Here is a 21,081-nt window from a genome sequence, read left to right on the forward strand (position 1 = left end):
AGCACCTGATCTCTTACAGGGGGCTATGATATGCACAATTAACCCCTCAGGTGCGGCACCTGAGGGGTTAATTGTGCGGATCACAGCCCCCTGTAAGAGATCGGATGCTGCCAGGCAGTAGGGGGCAGTTATGTACACAGTTCTTAGTATATTCTAACTTGAAGCGTCCCCATCACCATGGAAACGCCTGTGTGTTAGAATATACTGTCGGATCTGAGTTTTCACAATGTAACTCAAATCCGATGGTATATTCTAACATAGAGGCGTTCCCATGGTGATGGGGACGCTTCAAGTTAAAATATACCATCGGATTGGAGAAAGCTCTGATAGGGACTCCTGACTTTACATTGAAAGTCAATGGGGAACGGATCCGTTTGCAATTGCACCATATTGTGTCAACGTCAAACGGATCCGTCCCTATTGACTTGCATTGTAAGTCAGGACGGATCCGTTTGGCTCCGCACGGCCAGGCAGACACCAAAACAACTTTTTTTTTTAACTTCCCTTCATGTCTGGTGATCCTCCAAAAATCATGGAAGACACACAGAAGAAAAAATGGACACGGATCACGGAACAACGGAACCCCGTTTTGTGGACCGTGAAAAAATACTGTCGTGTGCATGAGGCCTAACTGTGGAAACAGACAGCTAAAATCTCTGAGACAGCTTTCTGTATCCTTCCCCTAAACCATGATGGTGAACAATCTTTGTCTTCAGGTCATTTGAGAGTTGTTTTGAGACCCTCATGTTGCTACTCTTCAGAGAAAATTCAAAGAGGAGGGAAACTTACAATTGACCCCCTCAAATACTCTTTCTCATAATTGGATTCCCCTGTGTATGTAGGTCAGGGGGCACTGAGCTTACCAAGCCAATTTGAGTTCCAATAATTAGTTCTAAAGGTTTTGGAATCAATAAAATGACAACAGTGCCCAAATGTCTGCACCTGCCTAATTTTGTATAAACAATTATAGCACACTTTCTGTAAATCCAATAAACTTCATTTCACTTCTCAAATATCACTGTGTGTGTCTCCTATATGATATATTTAACTGACATTTTTTATCGTAACAACCAACGATTTATACAGGAAAATCATGACGATTAATCAATTCCCACCAAAGGCACCTATAGAGTGTGTATAAACATGTGGGATGGTTGGTAGTGGGTGGCTGGTGGGTTTTTAAGATGAGTGTGATGGGGAACTTCTCTCCTCCATGTATTTTTCCGGTCTCTTATTTCCATAAAAACCAAAAGTCAATGATTGTTGAAATCTCTTTATTCAAAAATAAGTATCCTGGTAAAAAATAATATTTTCATTTAAAATGTAAAAAAATTATAGAGAAGAAATATTAGATCTGAGTTCAGAGGTGCATTAAAATCCGAGCCAGCCTTGGTAATTCTCGTCCTTGCTATAAGTGGGTCAGTCCTGCGGCATCTGCTTCTCGTTGGTTGTTTTAACACAGAATTCCCTTGATCTTATATCAGCCTGAAATAAAAACCAAACAGCCAACAGTTTTTCTCAAATACATCACACTGAGTGTTGCATTACCAATTTTTAAAGAAAGGGCATGTCCACCTCTGAATACCACTTTAGACCTTTCACTTTTGACAAACAAATCCCAAATTAAAAAATAAAATTAAAAAAATGTCTGATCCAAGTAGAGTCTGAGACTTCCAACACTTAAATTATAGTACATCTGTGGCTAAGCCCTGACCCCTTATTTTTGCCTTTTTAGAAGTGACGCGAAGCACTAAAAGTTGCAAATATGGCATGCAGCATGACTTACAACTTAGAAGGGTTGTTTTGCCTCAGACATTGGTGGCATGTTGATAGGATATCCCACCAACGTCAGATAGGTACTGCTCTCCTAAGCCCCTAACTAATTAGCATGATCAAAACTGCTGACAGATGCCCTTTAAGTGCCTGTGTCAGAACCTGCAGGTCCTGTATCCTCCATTCTCAAGACAAAATATATTCACCCAACAGAAACCTAATAAATCTTCTAGTTCTCAAACCTTCTAGTGCAAGAGGGAGCTCAGTTATAGTAACTGCTAATATCCTGTTCATGTTAACATTGGGGTTAGACACAGATAGACAAGCTGGCTCTCACAAAGGACGAGGAAGCAGCTGTAGCTTCCTGAAGGAACAGGAAAACATGGAAATGGTTAAGTAAAAGCTGTAATTTGCACATTATTGGTGATGTCATGTCTACCTGACCATACTGAGGTATTAATACAAAGGAGTCCGGGTCCATGGAATACTTTTAGTAATAAGTGAGTTTAAAAAACAAAAAACTTTACAAAGTTGTGGTATGAGAACTTATGATTAACTGATGTGCAGATCTCCAGAAACCGGTCAGGTCATGGATGGTGTATGAGGAATCATATGCATTTAGCTTCTAGTACCAAAAGTGAGGAGGACTTTGTGCAGCTGGCTGTGCTTTGAAGCACTCCGCTTGTCAGTGTTGATTAGCTAATGAGTCCATCGGCATCACAGGAGTTTATCTGGAGGAGAGTTGCATCATCCTTCATCTAATTCACAGAATAAAGGTGGAGAGGAGCGTGAAATAAACATTAAAGGGAAGTTGAATGGGTAATTTAGATCACAGAGCAGACAAGACGGTAAAAAGAAGAAAAGGCTCCAATGGACAAACCTCTTGGGGAGTCTCGGTGTGGAAGCACAAAGAGCAACATTTACCTTTCAAGTAAAATGTTCTAGATCAAGACCAATGAGGTAGATGGTGTACTGCGTTGTGCAGGGTGATAATATGATCATTTTTGAAGAGTCTCACTTAGTCTTCAGCTCTTAGCTCCGTCCTATCATAATGGACTCATCCAGAAATAGTGTATATTAAGGGTAGCTGCCTTTTTTAGACTGAGCACTTCCCACCCATCTGCCTGGGGCTTCTAAGCAGAGTATAAATGTAGCTGGTTCCTACACCACCCTGAACATTGTAGGCTTAGTCAAGCCCAGGAGAGGCAGTTCTGTTAGTGTTAGGGACCCATCTGCAGAAGCCACCTTGACGCCTGGTAGATGGGCCCGACACACGTTTGATCAAAAATGCTTCTATTTTTTTTTCATTTATAGTAGGTATAATACCATTTTAATTTAGAATAATCCCTATTTCCCAGTTTTATTGTTTGTATGTGAGATGCTACCATACCTTTTTTTGTTTGCTTTCTGCATGCTAGCTTTATGGATGTGCACCTGCGACTATGAATGTGCTTGTCTAAATGTTCTTGTAGTATGACATGGAGGTTGACTGCGGTGATCTTCAACGGGGTCACATATGAAAAGTCCAGAAACCTCTCTGCCTCCCCAAGAGCACTACATTATCTCACATATCTTGAACCCTGAGAACATTGACTTACACGTGTTGGTGATATCCACCACTCTTTTTATTAGCTTTAGTGGAAGACACCTTTTACTTTAGGTTCTCCTGTAATCGTTCATCTTTATATTGCTTTGCAGTGAAATGTTATTTCTATGTCCAGGGATTTCAGTCCAGCAGATTAATAATGTTTTTTCAGGTCGTTCAACCCTGGACAGATATTGTGACTTATTGAGATTGCTGAATCCTTGGCTATAGTGCTCATATGGGAGTCATGTATAGGAAGCTTGACGTGTTTTTTTTTTATTCTGTCTCTGCAAGACATGGATTATGAGCAATTTCCCCCTAAAAGGCCCATATCAGTTAATATAGATCCACAAGTCATCCTCTTCTGTCCAGCTGTATTCATCAGTTTCTTAGTTACAATTTCTGGGAAGACTGGTTCATATCTAATATGGTCACCGTTATAGCTCAGACTAGGGTTGTCACCTAGAATTTATAGTGCTCAATAATCTCATTGTCTTACTTACATTTTTCAAGGAATTGTGTACTAAAGATCTGTGTTTTTTTTCCAGAAACAGCACCACTCCTGTCTATCGGTTTTGTTTGGTATTGACTATTTTACATCCTGGACAATCCCTTTAAGAAACAGCCGATTGAACTTCTATAGGAAAATGCAATGAAAATACTGGCATTCAATGCATGAAGAGGTCTGTAATGTCTGGTCCCCAAACAACATTGAGCAGTCCTTCAATACACACAGCTATATACATGAATGAACCTCAAATCAGGGTAACTTACATGTCGGGTATGGAAAATGTGACCCATGTTGGACTTTGCTGTCAAGGATAAGTCCACGCATAGGGACGAAGGCCGAAATTATAATAATGCATCAGATGTCAAAAACCAGTATGGGTGACAAAGACGGCCCTCCGTAGAATGCAAAAGTGTTGACTTTTGTGGCCACTTTCTGTTCACACTGACAGTAGGAAGTGCAGCTCCGGACACTGCTGATGTAGTAGTTCACTTGTTAGAGCAACAAAAATATAGATGTGCAAATTCCAGTTCTGCTCATGGCTAATGAGAAAGACTAAAATATTGAACTATTCTCAGTATAGGTCATCAATATCTGATCAGGGGGGGTCCGACACTAGGCATCCTCACCGATCAGCTGTTTGAAGAAGCTGTGGTGCTCTATTGAGTGCAGTGAACTCTTCCTAGGCTAGGGAGGTCACGTTCATCCGTCACATGGCCTGGGGTGAATGAGCCTGGAGTGCAATCCCAAGTACAGCCACAAAGTATGGTGCTGTGCGAGTGCAGCCGATTGGTGGCTGCCCGGTGTCAGGACCCCACAGACCCTTACCCATAGGATAGGTCATCCATATTCTACTCCCAGAAAACCTCTTTAAAGGGCTTGTCTCATTGCTAAGACAGTGCACCGCAAAGCATGGCCACTGCTCTATTTACTTCTAATAGACTGGAGGAGATAGGCGAGCCTGCACTTGGCTATTTAAAGGGGTCCCATGAAATGAACGGAAGGTTCCGTTCTGGAGATAGGTGTGGGTCCCAGAGGTGGGCTGTGCTCACATACTACTGGTTACTACTGGAAACAGTCATCAAGCTTGATCACAGACATGCCACTAACAGTTATGATGAACTTCTATGTAGCAGGGGTACAACCATTTCTTCCTATATCACATTACCGAATAGTGTTATGTCAAGAATGCTGGGAGCTTGCAGAATTGTGAACGAAGCTCTGGAGTATAACAGACTGTAACTCTGGATCAGTACAAGATAAATAATGCAATGCAATTACAAAGTGACTCAACTTTATATGTAGATTCATTCTGTTTGTAAGCTGTGTTCAGAGAGGGACGGATGCATCATTCCCTCAGGCTGGAGGGACCCGTGATAGAAACGTTTGCCTTTCTGCCAGCTGAAACACTGCACTGTGATCTTGACTGGCAGAGAGATGACTGATTGCTACGTCAGTGCTGGACACGCCAGTCTCCTGCTGCCATGATCTCATTGAATGTCCCAGGGAAGGTGGGACAGGATTCAGACCCTGCTGGGCAGCAGCTGGACCCTGTTCCAAGCTATTCATTTCAGGGGCTGTCCAGTCGCCTCACACGGTTTAACCCATGATGTGATATAATTAGGGATCATTCCTAGATATAATCCCTCAGACTAATTGATTGGAACGTGTTAATATCATCTCACAGGCGGCCAACATTACATCAGTGAGAACTTCTCATGATTTTTAAGGGGCAATCCTAGCCTTCAGATCCTTGCTCTGGCCCAAAGAGCACGGTGTTCTAGTATTAGCTGAAGGTATAAGAAGAAATATTCCACTTAGCGTCCATAGACAAGCTCTGGTTTGTTTCTGGATTTCTTATTACAAGTAGTAATGAGCACAAACGTAAAATAACTAATTCTGCTTTCTTAGACTGAACATCTAAGGCAATCAGTGGTTTACACCGACAGAACTGAACCTTTTTCCCCTGTGGTGGCTCACAGAGGGGGCACTGAGTGGGTGACTCCACTCTCCTCTATGACCTTCATAGGTCCTGGCACTATCGCTGGGGCTTACCTATGCAAAGTGAATACTTGTAAGTGCATGTGTATGGTGGGGTGAGCCGAATAGCTGTCGAGCTGAACGAGTGCTTGGCTGACAAGTGCCCTTTGGTGGGGGGGGGGGGGGATATTATAATGGGGTTGGATCTGCACCTCTACTGTGTGGTCGCATGTAGGAACCTGGGGTATACCCGCATATGTTATATACATGTCTCCTCAAAAAAGAACATCCAGTATCAGTGTCATCTACGTCCAAGCACATTACAGTCGGCGTCGCTACTCTAGAGGAAGCAGGAAAATCTCTTTAGGCAGATTACACATATCTTATTATGCATGAGGGGCTTTGTGCTGAAATAATCTTCTATAATCCCAAGGGATTGATTCTATTTTAAATGTGACCATGACTTGAGGTGGGCTTCTGATGTGCTCTTTACAACATGACACAGGCGGCGGTGATCTTATGTCTGTAAACCCGAATGGACAACAGCCCTAAACCTTTCGGGTGAACACTATCCAGTCCTCGAGTAAAGACACAACTCCATGTTTCTGTAAACCTGAGGGAAGCCGTGGGAATTGTAGTGGAGAAGCTGCAGCCACCAAAACCCCAGTGGAATTATCTGACTCGACCAAACCCCATCACGGTTGATTGCCATTGTTGATGCTGGTTGGTAATAATGAAGGAGTTTTCTGAGACCCAGGGGGGTCCAGCAAACCCACCTGACACATAACACAACTGCAGATGAAAGTTTGTAATATACAGAACTGCGCAAATGTTTTAGGCAGGTGTGGAAAAAATGCTGCAAAGTAAAGGGCGTATTAGACTGCCAGATTTTCTGGCAGAAGATAGCTCCTATGAACGCTCATTGGCAGTATAATACTGCCTCCAAATGCCAGATGAACGAGCAGCTAATTGTGATTTTCAAACATGCTTAATAATCACAATGGTGCTGGCGGCAGATCGCATTTTGTAATAGCGATCTGCCGCCGGTAAGCCGCTGCCCTGCATGGGGATGAGCAATGGCATAGCGATCGCTCCTCCCCATGTCACAGAGGACATCAAGACAGAAATCTAAATTCAATCAATATTTGGTGTGATCTTTCTTTGGTTTCAAAACAGTATCAGTTCTTCTAGGTACACTGTACACAGTTTTTGAAGGAACTCGGCCGGTTGTTTTTAAAGAACTAACCATAGATCTTCTGTGAATGTAGGCTCGCTCAAATCCTTCTGTCTCGATCATGTTGAGATCAGGGATCTGCAGTGCCATATCATCACTTCCAGGACTCCTCATTCTTCTTTACGATGAAGACAGATCTTATGACATTGGCAGTATGTTTGGGGTTGTCATCCTGTTTCAGAATAAATTTGGAGGCAACCAGATGCCTCCCATGATGGATAAGTATCTGTATTTCTAAGCACTGAAAATAATGGAAGTGTCAGATTCGACATTTCCATTCTTCTGCTCCTATAATGGAGCAGAAGAACGGAAATGTAAAAGTGCAGATGTGAAAGCAGTCTAATCCTGACCAAATCTCCAACTCAATTTGCTGAGATGCAGCCCCAAACTTGCAAGGAACCTCCACCGTGCTTCACTGTTGCCTGTAGACACGCATTATTGTACTGCTCTCCAGCCGTTTGGCCAACAAACTGCCTTGTGTTACCAAATATTTCATATTTTGACTCATCAGTTCAGAGCACCTACTGTCATTTTTTTTTTTTGCACCCCCTGTTCCTATGTTTTCGTGCATAGTTGAATCTCTTGGTCTTGTTTCCACGTCAGAGGTATGGCTTTTTGTCTGCAATTATTCGACAAAGATCACCTCTGGCCAGACTTCTCCAAACAGTAGATGAGTGTACCTAGGTCCCACTGGTTACTGACAGTGCTGAGCTGATGTCACTGCTGAATATATTCTTCTTTGTCAGACAACCAACATTTAGACAGAAAAACAAGTTACAGACCATTGTTGAAAGAGGGTCATGTTGACATAAATCTTGAATAGTGGAAGGAACTAAGACGATCTACCTTCGGAGAAGAAACGCTCTTTCAAAGACACTGAATAAGATGCTGGGACGAAGTGGTAGCACAATGTTGCTTTTAGATTCGACAAGTGATAGTGGTAAGAACAAGTTCTAAAGAGTCTGGAAAATTCAACTGTATTGAAAAGTCTGAAAAACTTCACTAATGGTAATCTGAATAATACTGAAAATATTCTGAAGGCACATCAGCAGGACCAGCAACTTAAGGCAACTTGTATGTTCAAGAAAATCACAGAAATAAGATAATAATGCACTTAGTAAAGTAGATGCAAGCATTATATATGGACAAAGTCCTCACTCTGATATGATAAAATCTGAGACAGCCAATATATTTTGATCAAAACACATCTGTGCCCGCCAAGCGCCAAGGTGGTCTCAGGTCAGGCGGGTCCTACCCTAAACCAACCTAAGCTATTGGGCTTCTAGGTTCAGGACCGCAGACGCCACACATATGGTGTGCTGCTCCTAGTCACCTCCATGTGTGTCAAGCAACCGATGGGAGGAGGAGCAAGCACACCTATATGTACCACCTAATCAAGGCGCTCTATTGGATAGGAAGTGCAAAAGTGCATAGGACTGGTGACGCTGCTGGATCCCGTCAGGTCCAGACTGGTCAGTGAGGTCACAAGGCAACATGTGCTGGCAGAGGAACAGGGCCGGAACATGGTAGTTTCGTGCCCTAGGCAGATTGGGCAAATGGCACCACCTTTGTAGAAATAATTAAAAACTACCATACTTGCTAATAAAATGAAAAACATTTTACAAAGTGCCGACACAGAATACTAAACTATTTAATCCAATCACAACTGACTAGAGAACCTCCTAATACACACCTCAGCTACTGCAGAACCTCCTAATACACACCTCAGTGGCAGCAGAACCTAGTAACACACACCTCAGCTGCTGTAAAGCCTCCTAATACACACCTCAGCTGCTGCAGAACCTACTAACACACACCTCAGATACTGCAGACATCATAACACACACCTCAACTGCTGCAGATCCTACTAACACACAGCTCAACTACTGCAGAACCTCCTCATACACACCTCAGCTGCTGTAGAACCTCTTAATACACCTCGGCTGCTGCAGATCATCATAACACACACCTCAGCTGCTTTAGGGCCTCCTAATACACACCTCAGCTGCTGAAAAACATCATAACACACACACCTTATCTGCTGCAGAAACTCATAATACACACCTCAGCTGCTGCAGAACCTACTAACACACACCTCAGTTGCTGCAGAACCTCCTAAAACACACCTCAGCTGCTGTAGAGCTTCCTCACACACGCCTCAGCTTCTGCAGAACCTCATAATATACACCTCAGATGCTGCAAAACCTCCTAACACACATCAGCTGCTGAAGAGCTTCCTAATATGCACCTCAGCTGTTGCAGAACATCATAACACACACCTCCGCTGCTGTACAGCCTCCCAAATACACACCACAGCTGCTGCAGAACTTCCTAATTCACACTTCAGCTGCTGTAGAGCCTCCTAATACACACATTACCTGCTGCAGAACCTACTAACACACACCTCAGCTGCCAATGAACCTCATAATACACATCTCAGTTGCTGCAGAACCTCATAATATATACTTCAGCTGCTGCAGAACTTCCTAATACACACCTCAGCTGCTGTAAAACCGCCTAATACACACCTTAGCTGCTGCAGAACCTACTAACATACCTCAGCTGCTACAGAACCTCATAATACACACAATAGCTGCTGCAGAACATCATAATACACCCCAGCTGCAGCAGGACATAATAATCTGATGCTAGAGAACATATAAGGCTTTGGTCACATCTGTGTTGGGGCTTCATTTGCAGATCAGGTCATAAACGCTGGATGCAATTTTTCAGCCTGCCAGGGTCCATGATGGAATCCTGTCAGATCTCATCGCAGTCAGCGGGATCCATCAGGTGTTGTTGTCCATGATGTGCTAGATCCGGCACTACCATGATTTTCGCCGTTGATGATGACCTCAACAAAGCTCCTTCTCCATGTTCTATGCTCTCCTCTAACAGGTAGCTATACAAGTATAATTAGGAGAGAAGGCCTTTCCTCCCCCTGGGCCCCATAGAATCTGCGGGGTCTGTCTCTATTGGAGGTAAACCACTGGTCACACTGTTTAATCCAAATCCAAGTGACTCATCTTTGGTTGAAGTCTCGTATAGTGATCACGTGCAACATACGTTACCAACCAAACTCTAGGTCTTATTTATTAGGACAGATGGAAGATGAAGCAAGGATTTTATTGGTTCTTATTGTGAACAGCTCTTTACAGTTTTTATTGGAGTTAATTCAACAATTCCAATGCTTGCAACATCCTTATGCCATATTAAAAGGGTTTGCCCAACTGGGACAACCCAATTTTTTGAGGAGGCGCTCCTGAAGCTATCAGAGCACCATGCCAAAGTGGAGGAACATTTGAAGCCTCCATTGGTACTGTACAGGAATACATGCTTGGGTGTCCAATGAGCCCCAGCACCACTAACTTTACCCTAAATTTGTACTTAGTGTTTCTGAAACCCCTTCTGAAAATCCTTGTTGGCCATACAACAGTGCCTCATGAAGGAGAAATGTAGAATTACATGGCAGTCACTGAATGGTTAGCCATGTAATAAATAGACAGGTCACGTCTGCCAAGAGCAGAGTCTTCAGTCGATGTCCCCCCCCTCATGATATCCATGAGTTCGAAAAAGGGCATATGGAAAGCGGCTGACTCACAGAGTAATGATTTTACAGCACTGGCAATAGCCAAAGACAACTAAATCTAAGGTTTACATCTGATTATCAGGATTTACATTGACAATTTCATGAACGCTTAGCTGCTGGGCACGAGCCGGAGGTTTAGTGTCCTCATGGCAGATATAAAGCAGTTCATCTCTCAACATGTCCTGGCCGTAGGACATAACACACTGCTACGGTTCTTCAGATGTCATAAATCCTGGCGAACAGACGGGGGCATACTGAGGCCCCGGGCAGCAGACAATAGAAGGCTCATCCTGCACACAGTTCACGCTCTATAACAATATTCTTACTCAATCGTGATCATTTTTATAACCGTTCAGAGAGTGAGAACTCGGTCCTAATGTAGTCCTACTTACTCAGCTGAGAGTTTGTTACAATGTAACAGTATTGTGCATGAACGAAACACTGAAGTAGCGCAGGTTAGCCTTCATTTCTGACCTCTGACACAATGTAAAAACGGCAGCTGTGTGAGCAGGACTAGGCCAGGGCTGGTCAGGTTCACTAGGATATGCCATCACTTGGTGGGAGGCCTGACTGCTGGTACCCCACTGATCCTAAGGCTACTTTCACACTTGTGTCAGAGTGATCCGGAAAGCAGTTCCGTCGCCGGAACTGCCTGCCGGATTCGGCAAAACGTATGCCAACTGATGGCATTTGTAAGACTGATCAGGATCCTGATCAGTCTTAAAAATGCCTGATCAGTCAGAAAAATGCATTGAAATGCCGAATCTGTCTTTCCGGTGTCATCCGGCAAAACGGATCTGGCATTTATTTTTTCTCACCTCTTTTTTGGTCTGCGCATGTGCAGACCGGAAGGACGGATTCGGCATTCCAGTATTTTAAATGCCGGATCTAATACATTTCTATAGAAAAAAATGCTGGATCCGGCGTTCAGGCAAGTCTTCAGTTTTTTTGCTACGGTTTTATCTTTTGCCTGATCAGTCAAAATGGCTGAATGGAAGACATCCTGAATGGATTGCTCTCCATTCAGAATGCATGGGGATATGCCTGATCAGTTCCTTTCCGGCATTGAGCCCTTTTGACCGAACTCTATGCCAGAAAAGAAAAACGCAAGTGTGAAAGTACCCTAACAAGAGTTACAGCCCCCCCAAAACTAGTGTTCCTGGCCAACCGCTGTGCATGGAATTGCAGCACGGGGCTAGGCTGAAGTTCCCCGCTCGGCTGGTAGTCAGAAGTGGCGCTGTGGAGGGGAAGAATTTGGAAGAGCCAAACCAACATTTCCATTCACTGACAACAAGCACAGATCTTGAAAATGATAAGAAATTGGAACACAAAGTATAATAGAAAGTTGCTGAATCTTTCAATTATATAATGAATATATTTAACTTACAGAAAACTTGAAACATAATGGAGATCCCAAGGTGTCCATGTAATCCATGGATCTGCTGGACAGAGATACTCTTGGCAGGGGTGGTTTAGAGGGAGGTCTATGATGTTCATATGGCTAGGTAAGACATATAAAAACAGGGGTTTTGGCATACTTACCAACATTTGAGTTGGTAAAATCAGAACATATAAGACCCGCACCAGACCAGAAACACGATTAGTGGGCGGAGTTTGTGTTGGCCCCGCCCATTTTCGGCCAGGACAACGCAAATTTGCCAGGACTGTCTCTGAGAAATCAGGAACACTCCCAGCAAATTTGGAACAGTTGGCAGCTATGGTTTTGGCTCATTAATATTACAAGACAAGATGTCAAACTTGCAGATCCATGCACGTAGCTAGAGATGAGCGAATTTCATGTTATGAAATTCGTTCGCGCTTCGTTTGGTGGTAAAAGCAAAATTGCATTATTGATTCCGTTAGCACGGACAATAACGCAATTCTATGACGGAATGCCTTTAGAGGACTCCCCTGCATAACGGAAACGGGACGGATCCGTTTTGCAGCCCATAGACTTCTATTATGACGGAATTAATAACGGAATGCCTCTAAAGGCATTGCGTTATGGAATTGCGTTATGGTCCGTGGTAACGGAATCCATAACGCAATTCTGCTTTTAAAGTTACAAGGGAAATAGCTCACCTCCTCACAATCACAGAAAGGTGCTCAGATCTATATTGATTCACCCTTCAAAAATGCATATAATATCTAGTACTAGAAGACTGGCACACTAAACATATGGGACATAATGGACAAGTCCGAATCACCAAAAATGTATTATACACACAGAAAAAAATATGAATAAAATATTGATAAAATAAATAAAAAAATGCCTGGAAATACAAGGTATTGTACAATGTTGCAGTAGATATCCAATGGCTAGCTCAGTGAAATTTGCGTCATAAAATGTAATACACCATTAATATCCTATAACCAGTAACTAGCTCCTGTTAAAACTTGACATCCTCAAATAAGTCCACCATTAGTTAGTAGCATAGATATGACATCATTGATTGTGTCCTTTATAAGCAGCAATGCAGGGAAATTGTTGTCTCGCCACTGCAATGAGGTCAGTGATGTAGCCAAAATAACAGTTGGTTGGTATTACTTTAAATGTGGTTATGTCCAACTGTTATTTTGGCTACATCACTGACCTCATTGCAGTGGCGAGACAACAATTTCCCTGCATTGCTGCTTATAAAGGACACAATCAATGATGTCATATCTATGCTACTAACTAATGGTGGACTTATTTGAGGATGTCAAGTTTTAACAGGAGCTAGTTACTGGTTATGGGATATTAATGGTGTATTACATTTTATGACGCAAATTTCACTGAGCTAGCCATTGGATATCTACTGCAACATTGTACAATACCTTGTATTTCCAGGCATTTTTTTATTTATTTTATCAATATTTTATTCATATTTTTTTCTGTGTGTATAATACATTTTTGGTGATTCGGACTTGTCCATTATGTCCCATATGTTTAGTGTGCCAGTCTTCTAGTACTAGATATTATATGCAATTCTACTTTTACCACCAAACGAAGCGTGAACAAATTTCAAAATATGAAATTCGCTCATCTCTACACGTGACATTAGAGGCAGAGCTTGTTAAGAGTTCATTTGCACATACCGTCTTCATAGAATCCCAGAGGAGCTTTGCCTGGCCTATAAGTCTCCTCATGCCGTTTAAGACGCTCTCCATAAGTAGATATTGTATTTCCCAAATCCTAAAACCGTAAGACCCGCTGCCCTGGTGGTCAGTAGAACATTTGTCCTGTGCTGCCATCTGCTGGTCATTTAGATTACAGTTCCATTAACCATGTATTGAGATTTTTGGGGAAAGTTGCTTTAATGTGTATCATCAGTGACTACTATAGCATGTTATGTGCTCGTGGACAGAAGCCGAGAAGATCTTAGCATTTTATAAACATTTTTTATTTTATTTTTACCAGTTATAAAAACAACTCTTTTTCCAATCTAGTCTACTGGAGATGAAATAATATATCCTTCTTACACTGTAAACCACTAAGGCTGTTCCTATTAAAGGGGTTATCCGACTCTTTGTAACTGTTCTGATCGGTGGGGATCCGACACCCGGGTTCCCCACCCATCAGCTATTTGAGAAGGGCCAGGCGTTCCTATGAGCGATGCGGCCTGCTCGCGGCTTCAAGTGAATGGGCTGCTCTGCGCCTGGGCCACGTGACCAACTGTTTGGGACTTCACGGCCTAAGTCAAGCAGTGAGAAGGCTGGATAGGCCATGATAGGCCATCAGATGCAGAGTTGGATATCCTCTTTTAAGGGGTTATGCAAGAATGGGGAGGTTTTTGGACGGACCTGTAAAGGAAAGATGACTTACCTGCTTCCAGGCGCTGGCTCCCCTCTCCTTCTCCTCCACGTCTGCAATGCTCAGCTGGGATCCCCTGCTGAAAACATCCAGTTGACACCACCTGCAACCAATTACTGGCTGCGGCGTGTCCAGATCCCCTTGCATCATGTGATCATTTGTGATTGGCTATAGCAGTGTCTCAGCGAGGGAGGCCGGTAGGACAAGAAGCGGGGAGCCAGCACCGGGAAGCGGGCAAGTAAGTTTCCCTTACAGGTCTGGCCAAGTGTGTATGTAGGGGGGTGCAAATGGAAAAAATATATATATATTCTTGCATAACCCCTTTAAAGATTTACCTACTACAGACCAACAGGCATTGGAACAGTAAGACCCTTCACCTCTCTAGACCACCAGGGATCATACTGCTAAGAAATTGTCAAAAAGTATATACAGAGTTACATGTAGTGCGGGGTCTAAGGGGGAAGATCATGACATAGGGATCCTCCCTTTGTTATTCTTTAAAGGGGCATTCCCATCTTTATGATCAGCAAGATCCTACTGATCCTAAGAATGAAGGGGAAGCTGCACTCAGGACTGCTTCTCCAGCCACCTGCTATGCAGGGCAACCCCATTCAGGGCTCATTCTCAGGATCGGTGGGAGTCCCAAAAGTCAAACCCCCACTAATCATGAAGCAATGGCATATTCTAGTGGTATGGCTTTGCTTTCTAAAATGAGAATACCCTTTTCATTCCCCATGTCAGGACCCTCAGTCCTGGATTGCATAATACAGTGTTCATTGCTGAGTGGAGTGTTCCAAGAAGAGAAGAAACTGTGGACGAATGTGTAAAGGGGAGCTTCAGCCAGATAAAGTCAGCTGCCATTGTTGGAAGACAACAGCTCCACTTTCTGTAACTATTTTTTAGTTATATTTTACTAAAGCACTCATTGAACTCAGTGGTAAATTGGTATTCAGTAAGCTCCCCCTAGTGGTGGCTACAGAAAGGTAGAATATTATCTTTTAGCTTTACAGCTGTGTTAAAGGGAGTCTGTCAGCAGTTTTGACCGTGCTAAACTGCTCACAACAATAGGTGTTGGCTGAGGAGAGAAGGCTAAACACACCTTTTGTGGAGTTTTTCTCACCAGGAGCAGTGAGAATATGCAATTTTATTCTGTCAGATTTTGCTCCTGCAAGTACACTGGTGGTAGAGCTTCAAAGTGAATTGCTTTCTGCTTCTTTACAGTAACTCCCATCTGCTCTGAGTGACAGCTGTAGTAGTCTCCTGTTTGGATGCTATTGATGTCACACTCAGAACAGGTGAGCAGATCGATCCAGAGAGCACTTGCAGGAGCAGAACCTGGCAGAATAAAAGATCGTATTCTCAATACTCCTGGTGAGAAAGGGCCCCCAACAAAAGGTATGTTTGTACTGCCCTCTCCAGCACCATCGTAGTACTCTCAGCAGCTTGGCATGGCAGACATTGTTGACAGACTCCCATTGACGTACACAGGTGATTAAAGAACAGAAAAGCAGATCTAATCTCATCAAGTTATTAAGTGCACTTTAAATAACTATAAAACGACTCTCTTCATTTCCTAGTTTTGCATCTCTTGGATTTTCTTCCTAAGGGGAATCCAGAAGGGGTTAATCGGAGCTGCATGGCCTACATGACGGGAAGCAGCAGTAAGAAACAGATTAAGGAGCTTACAGATAACAAGCTTTCCTGGTTACATAACGCTGCGCCGGTCTTTTGTGGACAGTCTACAAATGCTGCTTCTATGAAGACAGCGACTTAAAAAGTGCAAACTTTACAGATGACATCGGGTCATCCGAAATGGGCGAATACAGCGCTATAAGAAGAACGGGCCCTGGTAAGTATGAGCTGCAAGATTTCAGCATGCCAAGGACTCAGCAACATGATTTCAATCATCTGAAATTTGGTGCTTTTGCTCCAAAGACTAGTCATGTGCCAGATTATCAGGCGCTGGACCAGAATTTTCCTAGATTTCAAGGAACAGTACAAGATTAGAAAAACATAGCTGCCTTCTTCCAAAAACAGTGTCCCCCCCCCCATCCACAGGTTGCAGCTCTGCTCTACTAAAATGAATAGAGCTGAGCTGCAATACCATACACCACCTGTGAACATGTGAGGCATCATTTTTGGAAGAAAGCTGTAATGTTTTTCTATTTCTATAAACCAGTCTAAAGGGCTTTTGTCACCCCCCATTGTGCAATTTTCATTAGCCGACATTGGCTATTTGCTAATGTCAGCTGAGTGCGATAATACGTGTCCTACCTTTGTCTGTGGCTTATTTCTTGTAAAAATCATACTATTTATCATATGCAAATTTCTTCACTACCAGCAAGTTGCCGTGTACTTGCTGGTAGCCGCCGCATCTGCCGCTTCTAGACACGCCCCATCTCCTCTTGATAGACAGGGCCAGCGAGCGCTCTCCTCCTCCCGCTGGCCCAGTCTGCTGCTGAATTCCCACCCTGCGCCGTAACGTTCCTCAATCGGCGCAGGCGTACTGAGTGAAGGACGCGCGCTTGCCAGCTCCTTCCTCAGTGCGCCTGTGCCGATTACGTCACACTACACCCGGAAGAGAAGACTGCCGATTATTGCAGCTAATTTTTCTTTCTCATAGTAGATTTATGTTTACAAACGTCGACCAGGATGAAGGACAGATTTTGTAAACATAAATCTACTATCAGAAAGAAAAATTTGCTGTTACCTGTTCCTTTTCATTTTGATCGATGTGGCCACAACTTCTCCCAGCTCCGCTTTCAGGTGATTGAGCAGGTATTGCCACCACGCAGGGGTAGAGATAGAATACAGTTATTTAAAAAACGTGAGGCCTTTTGGATTCACAGGTTGCAGACCCTGGAACCAAAGGGCCTCAATCGTGTAAAATACGAATATAAAACATAAGTTGTTTTAGAAGGATATTTTATATCCAATATATATGCGTTTACTTGAATTTTTATCATGTAGTTATAATTTTTAAAAAAAATTCAGATAACCAGAATTTTTTAAAATTCTACTGCAGGTCGTTTATTCAATGTGCACTAACAATTTATTATGTTTATGTTTCTTTTCTTTATGTTCGTTATTTAACATCCTTAGTCCACTGCGTGTATATATATATATATATATATATATATCTACATCTATATCGTCAGCATGTTGTTTTCCATGTCCATGTAGTCTGACGCTTATTGTTTGTATTTTGTTTCTATGACAACCCTGTTGTCATGTGTTATTGACGTCATCAGTGGTGGACTATTTAAATCCCATATTTTTTCTTTAAATTGTACTTGACAAAGACTCAGTATGTGAGTCGAAACGCATTGTTTTTCTAGTCCTCTACATGGCGAAATAAAGAAAGATTGAAGATTATACCTTACTGCGAATGCCGGTCCTTTACTTCACATTGATTTATGGGATGCTGACTCTGGACGCGAGCACCGCAAGGCTGATATATCAGAGTGCCGGCTGCATCTGTTTTCTACAGGTGCACGGAGCAGACTGAATGCTGATTTTTAGAGGTTTGCTGCAATAGACTGAGATTCTAATTGTGGGACTCTCCTGGATTCCCCTTATGTAGCCGTACACTACTTTCCATGTCACGTAACCATGAGGGTTTAGATACAGGCATCTATGAGGTGTCTAGGGGCTGTCAGATTTCGCATATCTCAGTGGTTACCAAAAGTTGCACAAGGTTTCAGTCTTTCATTTTTAGACTCCCTGGTATTCCGTTGCTCCCAGTTTCAAACTTTTTTTGTCTTCTTTTTTCTTTTATTGTGGACATGTTTCTCCCAGTAATACATGCTGGATGTGACGTCTGTGTGCTCAGGATGCTGCTGTCTTCACTAGCTCTCATGTATCAGCACAGCTTCATTCCTGGACTGATTTCTAAAGCAGCCCATGACAGATCTCCTCTCCCTTGAACTCACAGTTAGTGATGCTTAGGATCGTACACCGCTTATGTGATCCTACCCCTCCCCACTCTGATCTGCCATGTACAACCTCCTTCCTGCTGCTATTTCTAACAGAGAAGGGAGAGCAGAGAAAGATGTAAGAAACAAGAGCAGTGCTCTGACATATGAAAGCGCCAGAAGCACCACAAGTTTGGTGAAGGAGTGACACACTTTGCAGAAGTCAAATTGTAGGAAATATTTTATGAAAATTAATTAGAAAGTTGCTTCATTTTGAATTTTGGAACTAATTAAACAATAAGAAAAATTCTACTGTCAACAGCCTATAAGGTTCAAGAAAACACATCTGTCAGATGACTCTTTAGTCATACGGGTCATTTTATATCCTTTCATTGCCAGGGTTTGAGACAGTTTTTAAACTTGAGATTTAAAAAATAAATCATATTATACTCTTATACCCATATATATTCTGAAAATAGACACCTGGTGTTTTACACTGATTGATGCCTTCATGCAATTTTGCATGAAACTATAATGTTTTGTAAATTGCATAAATGTTCACTTGGGAAAGGAAGAAGGTAAATAAAATGAATATAGGTTGATACATTTGATGCCTGGGGTCATAAGAGACTTTAAAGGGTGAGAGAAGACCGTAATAAGCTGCATTCTTGCTACCTGCTCTCACTTGCTACTACCCTCTATACAAAGAACCAGTAAAGCGTTTCCTTCTGCATCTCAAATGCTGCAGTTAGTAGTTAATAATTTGAAAGCTAGGATTCTGCAGCCACCACTAGAGGGAGCTCCATAATATATTATGGAATTCACTGTGTAAACAACATACAGTGAGCTCCTTCTAGTGGTGATTACTAGGAGCAGCATGTTATGTTTTAAAACTATGTCTATGCAGAATATTTGGAGCTCTGTATGAGAGAAAATGGAGCTCTGGCCCCTATACGGATATGTAAAGAAATTAATTAAGAAAGAAGTATGTTATTCAAAGGCAGACAGTTACTTTAATAAAAAAAAAGGATTTGATGACGTACCTGTCTTGTTGGCTCGGGCACCCGATACTTGCAGCAGGAATGGACTAGCTTCACAGCAGTCTCCAGGCTTATTTTGTGTCCAACTGAGATATAGATGGGTTTAACACTTTTTTGGCTGCTCTTCAAGGCCTGAGGGAGGAAATATGGAGTTTGGCGTTACTATAGCTTTGCAGAGACAGATGTGCAGAAAACCATGTGGTCCCCTGGACGGGCGATTCCTAGCCTGAGCATTGACACTAAACTAGACGGTAGGAATGCAGGAATATGGAAGGATGAACTCTTTAACAATGAATATAATCTGAAAACAATATCTATAAGGCCTCTTTCACACGGGGGTCATGGATTTGGTCCGGATAAGATGCGGGTGCGTCGCGAGAAAATGCAAGATTTTTCCACGCGAGTGCAAAACATTTTAATGCGTTTTGCACGCTAGTGAGAAAACTCGGCATGTTTGGTACCCAAAAGGTTTGGGTTAGGTGTTATAAGGGAAAATAATAACATTCTTAATACAGAATGCTTAGTAAAAAAGGCCTGGAGAGGTTAAAAAAATTATAATTATAATTTAACTCAACTTAATCCACTTGTTCGCGCAGCCCGGCTTCTCTTCTTTCTTCAGGACCTGGGTAAAGGACCTTTGATGACATCACTGCGCTCATCACATGGTCCATCACATGATCAATCTCCATGGTGATGGATCATGTGACGGACCATGTGATGAGCGCAGTGACGTCAACACGGGTCCTTTTCCTCCTGCACAGCAAAGAAGAAGAAAGAAGAGAAGCCGGGCTGCGCGAACAAGTGGATTAAGGCGAGTTAAATTGTTATATATATATTTATTTATTTTTTAACGCCTCCAGCCCTATTTTACTTAGCATTCTGTATTAAGAATGCTATTATTTTCCCTTATAACCATGTTATAAGGGAAAATAATAATGATCAGGTCCCCATCCCGATCATCTCCTAGCAACAGTGCGTGAAAAATCGATTTTCACGCAGCTCCATTCACTTCTATGGGGCATGCGTTGCGTGAAAAATGCACAAAATAGAGCATGCTGCAATTTTCACGCAACACACAAGTGATGCGTGAAAATGACCACTCATGTGCACAGCCCCATAGAAATGAATGGGTTCGGATTCAGTGCGGGTGCAATGCGGAATTCTCGCCCGTGTAAAAAAGGCCTAAATGTGAACAATTTTCCAGCTTTTTGAATGCAGCCAGAAACATGAGCAATAGAGGTTTTACCTTTTATGTACATGTATATATAACATGGGCAGCATGGTGGCTCAGTGGTTAGCACTCGTGCCTTGCAGTGCTGGGGTCCTAGGTTCGATCCTGACCAAGGACAACATCTGCATGGAGTTTGCATGTTCTCCCCGTGTTTGTGTGGATTTCCTCTAGGTACTCTGGTGTCCCCCTTAGAGGGGATATCCAACCTTGGAGCTGACAACCCCTCCCATGATTCCCTAAAGAAACAAAAAACCCACTTAACTGTCCGTGATACCGAAGCTGCTCTGTTCCCGGACGATTATGGTCCCTGCAGGACCAGAAAGTGGCTTGGTCCAGTGACCACTGCGGCCAATTTCAGGTTGTCCGGTCATTTCAGGCGAGTATTCAGAAAAGGCTCTCATGGCCTTAATACCTTGTATCAAGCATTTCTCACC

General features: G+C 42.7%; 1 protein-coding gene across 1 annotated transcript in view; it reads right to left on the reverse strand.

Annotated features, from left to right (window-relative positions):
• Positions 1–1,257: 1,257 nt before the first annotated feature.
• The window catches only part of ENDOV (endonuclease V), a 32,331-nt gene continuing 12,507 nt past the window's right edge, over positions 1,258–21,081 (reverse strand). Inside the window, exons 7-8 of the mRNA XM_044299065.1 lie at positions 19,420–19,548; positions 1,258–1,485 (exon numbers count right to left, since the gene is read on the reverse strand). Of these exons, the coding sequence (XP_044155000.1) occupies positions 1,420–1,485; positions 19,420–19,548 (195 nt within the window). The 3' untranslated portion in view covers positions 1,258–1,419. The remainder of the gene's footprint in view (positions 1,486–19,419; positions 19,549–21,081) is intronic.

Source organism: Bufo gargarizans, chromosome 6 (assembly GCF_014858855.1).
Source record: "Bufo gargarizans isolate SCDJY-AF-19 chromosome 6, ASM1485885v1, whole genome shotgun sequence".
Classification (NCBI taxonomy): Eukaryota; Metazoa; Chordata; class Amphibia; order Anura; family Bufonidae; genus Bufo; species Bufo gargarizans.